Source organism: Halichoeres trimaculatus, unplaced genomic scaffold, assembly GCF_033239565.1.
Source record: "Halichoeres trimaculatus isolate MK-OKI-2021-1 unplaced genomic scaffold, fHalTri1.1 fHalTri1_scaffold_6, whole genome shotgun sequence".
NCBI lineage: Eukaryota > Metazoa > Chordata > Actinopteri > Labriformes > Labridae > Halichoeres > Halichoeres trimaculatus.
Genome location: NW_027437184.1, coordinates 35,694,306 through 35,702,710, shown reverse-complemented (window position 1 = coordinate 35,702,710; position 8,405 = coordinate 35,694,306). Strand labels below are relative to the sequence as shown.

The following is an 8,405-nucleotide window of genomic DNA, read 5'->3' as shown; positions in this document are numbered from 1 at the left end:
TCATTAAATGCTTACTTAGATAAGGATATTATGACATATCTTAAAATAAACTAGGATGTGTTCCTGAGGACTTCCTCTGTGTTTGAACAGCAGTTGTAAACTGGATCTCCACTGACACGTTCAGCTGAAGGTCTCCAGTTTACAGGGCTCTTTAAACTGGAACACCAGGAGCTGACAGAGACACATCCACACCATCAGGCTCAAAGAAGACCTCAGTTCAGGAGGTACTAAACCAAGTCCATCACAGCTGGGGTTCATCTTATTGTAGATGAAGGGAGGGGGGAATAAAAACACTGTGGCTGCTCCACCAATCAGAAATGTTCAGCTTGCAGGCCCCGCCCTTAAAGTCCCTGGATCCCATGGTTGTTTCAATGGGTGGACCAATAATTCCAGAACTAAATGACCCAGTTCCTGTGGTTGAAAAACACCTTTTGTATTGATTTCATCCAGTCTGTGTTTGTGTGTGAAGAAGCAGCTCAGCGTGTATCAGAATAACCACAGCAGCTCTGTGTGTTTCTCCATCCAAATTTATGTTTTAAAAAAAGGGCAAAGAAAAAAACATATTACTCATATTCTGTACAAATATACATTGATCACTCAAGCAGGAGCTATAGTCACACCTTTCTTCAAAATAGAAGCATTGCACTGAGATCAGGGGGAGAGAAAACTTCCAGCCTCTCTTGGCACCGTGTTGTTGCCGTACTTTGAAGTTTTTCATATTTACATGAAGAAGACACAGAGAGTACAAAGTACTTTGTATTTAATGCACATTATTAACAGATTAGAATCAAAACGAAACAAAATATAAAAAACTAATGACTTAACATCTTGATTTATATATGACCTTTATATTTAATCTATAGAAGTATAGTTCTGTGTAATATAAGCTTTGAGGCAATAAAGAACAAAATTCTCCCAATAGATAGTATCTGTAACATGCATATAATCATCATTCCTTAGCTTTACCGGGGGTTTCACCACAGATATCTCTTCAGACAGTGCGATGTGTGGGCGACAGCTGAGGAGACACCATGACAGGGACGACGTGGACAAGATGAACAAAAAGAGAAAGAAACGCTGAAATGAAGGCCGCTGCACTGACTCCCTGTGTGTTTGACACTGTTCATGTATGTTTCTGTGTTACAGCACAGTAAACGTGTGTCAAAGCTAACACCGTGATCACGACACAATCACAGCGGTGGGTTAAGAGTTAGGGGGTGTCTTCTTATCTTGATAATACCTTAAGAACAAAACGAGCCAAGAGAAAAGAATCCTCGCTCTGAGCCACAAGATGACAACATCTGATCTTAAGTGGATTGTGGGGGATTAACCAGTGACTATTAAAGATGACTGTGAGTGGGATACCCTGAGTGTGGTACTGTCAGTTCACCAAGTTCCTGTTCATCTCTAGGATCAGGGAGCTCAAGGATGAATCCTCTGACTGTGTGACTTCTGGTTTTGGTAACTAACAGGATAAGAGCCAACTTTTTCAATCAGTTCAAACTAGACATTAACATAGACAGCTTTGACAACATTCATGAGACACTGTGCAGATACAACAGGGAAACACATCAGCGTCACGTGCAAAAACAGAACAATGTTGCAACAGGAAGGACAGAACCAGTCCAGACCAAACACACATACGGAGCCTTCTCCAAAACCACTGCCCATCCAAAAACAAACAAGTTGGGCTGTAATATTTTGTTGAACCATCTTTAGCTTTAAGCACTGCACACATTTGCCTGAGTTGTAATATTTTACCGCCAAGATCTTGTGCTGATGATGGGAGAGTTGGACAGCTGTGCAAACTTCTCTCCAGTGCATCCCAAAGACTTTGACCTGGCCTGAGTTCTGGACTCTGTGATGGCCGATCCATGTGTGAAAATGATGTCTCATGCTCCCTGAACCACTCACTCACAAGGTGAGTACGATGAATCCTGGCGCTGTCCTCTTATGATACACCTGTGCCACCAAGGAAGAAAAACTTCATTCATGGAAAGACCTGGTTCTATGTGCACGTTCAGACATCAGCGATGAAAACGGATCGTTTGTAACAATAGTGTAAAAATAAAATGAAAATCAGTTTGGGGTTTACATGAACCAGATTATTGCCCCAACAGGGCTATGGTTTTATGGACCCCATCATCAAAGGTGCTAATGGCAGGATTATTACCTGTTCATCTGCTTTACAGAAGGTGGACATCGTGCTATTTCTTTAGATTCTTGACTTTGGTCTTGGAAACGCCACATGCATTTACCCTGTTTGAAGTACTTTGCCAAACTTTCCCTTTATCCTCATTTGCTGTTCGCTGTTTGTCCTGTATGCGGCTAACGCAATGGCCAAATGGGTCTTACCATAACCGCTTGTTCTGACTGAAGACCCATTTATCCTCCCTTTACATATGAGAATGTCATTTTCAAACAATGTAACTGTCCCTGCTCACATATGTCCATGTGCCCTTTACTTTGTCATTGCTGTAAACCAATACATCCACCAGGGGGGAGTCAAAAGTCAAAAGTTTTAAACAACAAGAAACTCGAAAACAAAATGGCGACTGTTGAGGCGAAGACTGGCAAGGAGGTATCGCTAACTTACCTTTTGCGTCAAATAAAAAAATGTTGGGAGAACTTTCTAACCAACTCACAAAGTTTTTATCACAAAGTTCCACCTTTGTAATTTCTTGTTCGTGCCTCACTTAAGCCACATATCGAGTGGTAACAGCAACACTGCCCCCTACACTGCCTCTGGTGGTACTGCTCTATTTAGCTTATATCCGTTAGCTTAATGGAAATGTACAGAAATATGGACGAGAGCACAGACAGAAGGCAGTGTCTGTATCTTGATGTGTATTTAACGTTGAGTATAAACAGGTAATAATGGTCCTGTTTGTGTAATGACTGGACGTGCACACAGGCCCTGGCCATTCAGAATGTTTAGGTAGACAGTTGACCTCATTCTTTGGGCTCATAATGTCCCTGATCTTCAACCTTTCCAACTGCAGCAACCCTGGATCAGAACATTGCAGGCGTTTGGCATGATGTATGGATCACTTCTCTCCTTACCCTGATCCTTCCATCACTCAGGAACAGATATCTGGACTTAACAAACCACACAGTCTTCTTAAATTCTCCACAGTCCAACCTTTGTGCTCCTGAGCAAAGTGAGGCATTTGTTCTGATTAGCCTCACTGATCAGTGGTTTTCCATGGACTTAACAGCTGTTAAGTCACAATCCCTTGGAATCCCTTTGCATTTGGGTACAGAAATACTCCTACTTTCACTATCAAACATAACTGTCAGTTATGCTGTTGATTTCACCAAACGTTTCCTAGGACCAAGGTCATCCAAGAGAACAGAAGATGATGGTGGTGATTTTATTAGTTTCAGCAATCCTTGGTTATTTTCTATCTTGATGCAGGCTGATAGTTTGACCCTCCTGAAACAGGTCATCCTTTCCATGACGATGGGATAAATCTTCTGACATGGTTGTTCTAGAAATAGGAAGCTTAGCTGTTGCAAAAGGGAGGCTCTTTCTAACTTGCTTGGTTAAATCCAGGTGGGGACTATTTTTTGGAAGGGAAGTGTAATCTCTGTCGTGATGTGAGCACGCTCGCTGATTTGCAGCTGAGGTCAGATGATGACCTTTGGAAATGGGGAAGGTCCACTTGTGTTGACGGTACATCAGCTTTGGGTCGATCAGACACAGCATCCCACACACCTGAGCTCCACTGGTATAAAACACGACAGTTACTATCAACTTCAGAAGCTCTCTCCTTGTTACACAGATGTTCATCTATTTATCTTTTATAGTTGTAACATTTCAGAGCTTTTATTGCTTCCTGGATTGCTTTATCTTAATATCCGAAGTGGGTGCTGCTGTTTTCTCATCTCCTCTGGCTCTGTGTTAAATTTATCTCTTCTCCGTCATTGCAAACTAGACAGATTTATTCAGAGAGTATGATGTGAAGTTGCTCATTAATGAGTGCTAACTCAGACGTTTAGCCGTGCAGGTGCAGATCTGACACCCTGAGGTGCGCGGCTGCTGTGTGTGAGAGTGTGCAGGCTGGTTTATCTCCTCACACCTACAGGAGCAGACTGTCAGTGCGAAGCTTCCTGTGAGGGAGGAGTGGAGCAGGTTTGTAGCTCTGTGTCTGTTTGATCATTAGAGTGAGCATGCTGTGACTAAAAGCAGACAGAGGGATCATTACATCTGATCTGAGGTGCAGAAATAAATCTGATTTGAAGTCGAAAAAGGAGAGAAGCCTCACATTCATACAGTCTTTCATGACACAATGAAACAAAAGTGGGATAGAAGAAAGTAAAGACATGTAAACCATCATTATGTGGCACTTTCTCAGCCCTGTAACTATCTGTAAAATGATCTTCACACTCTATAATTACCCGTCACACTCTGAGTCCTCCACCGTGTTGACTAACAGTGTGTTTTGAGCTGCTTTCATCTGTTTTTTTACTTCAAACCGGAGCAGTTCAGCATTTTCAGAGATCTGCAGAAACGCCCTCAGCATCTGCTCAGTTGGAAATAGTTTGAGACGGTTGTTCTGAAGACGTATGCATGTTTCAAACATCTCATTCTGCTCGGTGAAGCCTGTTGGGCCAAGCTTGAGGTTACAGGGTGTTTTCAGAAGCACTTGACTGTAACGATTTCTCTCTCTCAGCGAGACAAAGACAACCAAGGTAAGCACCTGATCCATTCTGTTTATCAGACTCCAGGCTGGATCAGAGCTGCGTCTACGCATCCTTGTGTCAATCATTGATGCAAGGTAAGAGTTTATGAATAATGTTCCCACTGAACAGCCATATCTGGTTAACTTGCCTCCAACTTCAGCTCTAACTCTGGGGTTATCATGCAGATGGAGGGTCTGACAGATCAAACCTGGCATTGCACTCCACTCTCTTTCCTGTGCACCATTAATGTCATTTCTTCTTGACTGAGCTCTACATAAAGTATTTCAACGTACGCCACCAGAGTCTCCTGAGTCGGAGAGTTAAGTCTGTCGATACATTCCACTCTTACCAGGGCTGGGATTAAAACCAGCCCATTCCATTCCCCCAAACCACTACAAAGACAAGTAGTAAGTGCTTTGTACAAGTGGACCAGTTAACTGACCCACTGCTGGCTGACTCCCTGGTGATCAAGGGTGGCTGATCAAAACGGAACCTTGACCGGATCCTGAGGTGAAGTATAATCAGTGTGTAAGGAGGTTCTTGGATCACATAGGAAGACTCAGGTGTTTGGGGTCTGGACACAGCCTGTTTATTGTAAAGGTTTATGAAAAAAATCAGAACCGTTTGGTTTAACTGACTCAGTTTGGGGGAACGTGTGTTGTTCCGTTCATGTTTTTCTTTTTTGTTTTGTTGTACGACTCAGGGGCCGTACACGACAATGGTTTTAGGGGGAAATGCGAAATTATTGTTGTGTTTCAGCCTCTTGTTTTACGCAAACTTTTGAAAACGGCCACCAGAGTGGAATTTTTCTGAAAAGCTGTGAGGACCGTTGCCGTGTTAACAGTAAGCCGATGTTTTCAGTGGAAACACTGACGTCACACTCCGCTTCCCGCAAGCCCATTCAACAGTCCAACGGTACCATTGTTACGATTGTTGTGGACCACCATGTCGTGCTTGTATTGCTCAATCTGCTGAATCTGCTGACTGTCTTTCAACAAAATGTTCTTCTGTTTCTCCACTTCTGCTCTCAGTGCTCTCCAATACACCAGAAGACCGGCTTGACTCAACTTCAGGGGAGATCTACCAAAAGCTGCTTCTGGACAGGACAGCTATGCAAAGAAAAGATTGGATGAGAAGATCCACTCAAACATTTCTCACCAAGCTTCAGTAAATGATGTGACTGAGCACAAAAATCACTGTTAGTGGACACAGCCTCAGATCCTCAGGTGTGAACATGACGACCACTTCCTGTTTGAATTCAGAATAACTCTACTGAAGATGACTGAAGACCATGATGAAGCTCATCTACCTACGAGCTCATGTGAAAGCAGAGACATACTGTTTGTTACAATGTGACACAGGTGTGTATGTATGTGTGTGTATCTATGGGTGTGTTTATACAATCAGAGCGGTTTGTCCTGTGTTTGTACAGTCTCCAGCTCAGTCACAGGTGCAGGGTGTTGAAACCTGTCCTACTGCGTGGAAGAAGGTGTCTCAGGTGGTTCAAAAGATACGCTAGTGGACGTGCTTGATTTGTCCCTGCTCCACCTCAGTGTCAACCCCGTCTCTTCAGGTGTTGGTTCAGGTGTTGTTCAGGTGACAGTGTGTCTCTAAACACCGGCAGGTAAAGCTTGTTCCTATAGTGTTAGTAGAAAGCAGAGACTCAGTGAGAGTTGAGCTGCTGCCTGTCTCCAGCGGCCTGTGACGTTGATTTCAACAACAGAACTGGGTCTTTATCCTTTCCTGAGGCTGCCTCTTCCCATGCGCCCCCTTTCTCCTACACAGTCTGGAAGGCCTTGGTTTGGGCTGGGATCATGACAGGAGTGGCCCCCATGCGGGTCAGGTTCCCAGGACTCAGTTTAGGGGGGGTGCTGGGCTTAGAGTTGGAGGTAGAGGTGGAGGTGGGGGTGCAGCGGGGCTCGGGGGTCTTGGGAACAGTCTGATTGTAGCCAGGTGGAGACTGGGGAAAGGAGGCTTGGCAGTTTTCCTTCAGGGCTGCCACAGCAGGGATGCAGGGTCGAGGGCCCCGGGGCCCCATGTTGTGCACCATGGACTGGGTGGAGGAGGTGCCAGAGCGAGAGCTGCCAGAGCGTGACGAGGAGAGGGAGTTGGGCTTCATCAGTTTGGCTTTGGGGGCCTCAGCATCCTCCCTGCAAAGACCACATGGTTCATTTAAAGAGGCTCAGAGATTCATCAGATCTGTGTTTACCAGCAGGAACCAAAGACTCTGAAGAGAGCTCTAGATCTGCTTCAGTGAGAGGAATACACACTGAGAAGGTTTTCAGGATTAAAAAGCGTCTGACACATCCTCTGGCTCAAACTAAAGGAAATGTTGGAACTCCATCACTAAATTCCTGAGCTTCTTGCTGGAATCTGATTGGTTACAACAGGATGAATCCAAATTAGCTGACTTGACTGCAACGTAAGTAAGTATCATAAATAATTCTTCATTCTAGCCAAGGTCTGTGGGCACTCGTGCTGTGGGGATGCAGCTCCCCCTGGTGGCGGCTGGATGTGACATCTCTTGTGAGGAGCTTCATTAGCTACACATCAGAACATCAGAACACAAAGCCACGTTTGGTGCCCTGTAAATCAAGGTAATAATCATTTATTCAGAATCACTCTCAGAGTGAATATACTGCTTGCTTATTAATTTCATGTGTGTTAGATCACGCGTGTATGTAAGTGTACATAAGGCTATAAGTAAAAATTCATAACTAAAGTGATGGTGAAAATATTGAACTTTTGCGAGACAGCATTTCTCTAAACTACTTGTTAAAAGGAAACAGTTTAACTGTTGTGAAAAGAGGGAAACGTGCGGATTATATGTAAAACAATCTTTCCCTCCTTCATTTGAGTTGGCCTACAGTAGTAACATAACATTAGCTGTAGCAGCAACAAAAATAATTGCTAACAGCTTTTTGTGTTGTTTTTATTTCAGATATGCAAAGTTTTTTGCCATGGTGATCCTTGTGTGCTGCTGGTTTGCGTGACTTCTGTTTTTCTGCCACTGGCTGTTTGATAGGTTTATCTGTTCGCCGCTTGCTGGTGGTGTGCAGGACTTGTGTTCATCAGCTGAAGTTGTTTGATCTATCCCACTCACTGACATGTCGGGGGTAGTGAGATTTTGGGCTCTAATTTCGTAGACCAGGCGCAAGCGCAGGCGCACCTGCCCTGCAGTGCCAAGAGAGGCGCAGTCAAGGCGCAGAGGAGCGCGTCCACGCTTTCCACCACGCAAATGGCAGAGAGGGAGGAGAAAAGCCGTGAGTGGGTTTAACACAGCAAGGCGCTGTTTTCACCAATCAAACGAGCGGCTCTTCTCGCCTTTAAATGCGCTCTGGCCGAGGCGCAGCGTCTGATTGGTCTAACTGATCCCCGACTCACTGAAAGTATGCTGGAAAGACCCGGTAGTGGAGACGGTCAGAGCCACTGTCCCTGCAGCAGGACGATAGACAGCGGGGCTCATCGGAGAACATGGAGCGTAGCACCGTGTGGCCAGCTCCCGGGACAGATTTAATCTGTTCCTTTGTCATTAATAGGAGTAAAAAATGAAGAGACAGTTACACAGCTGGCTTATCCATTCAGAATACTTTTGATCCACCTGCACTCCTGGTTTGTCATCACCAAATAGCAGAACCTTTGGTGATATACTGTATACTCTCCCGGTGTCTCCGCCTCATCCTCCTTACAATTATGTACTCCATCTTTTTAGATCACGT

General features: G+C 44.5%; 1 protein-coding gene across 1 annotated transcript in view; it reads right to left on the bottom strand.

Moving 5' to 3' along the window:
• Positions 1–499: 499 nt before the first annotated feature.
• The window catches only part of clmpa (CXADR like membrane protein a), a 132,076-nt gene continuing 124,170 nt past the window's right edge, over positions 500–8,405 (bottom strand). The window contains exon 7 of the mRNA XM_074672978.1: positions 500–6,836. Coding sequence (XP_074529079.1) covers positions 6,464–6,836 — 373 coding nt within the window. The 3' untranslated portion in view covers positions 500–6,463. The remainder of the gene's footprint in view (positions 6,837–8,405) is intronic.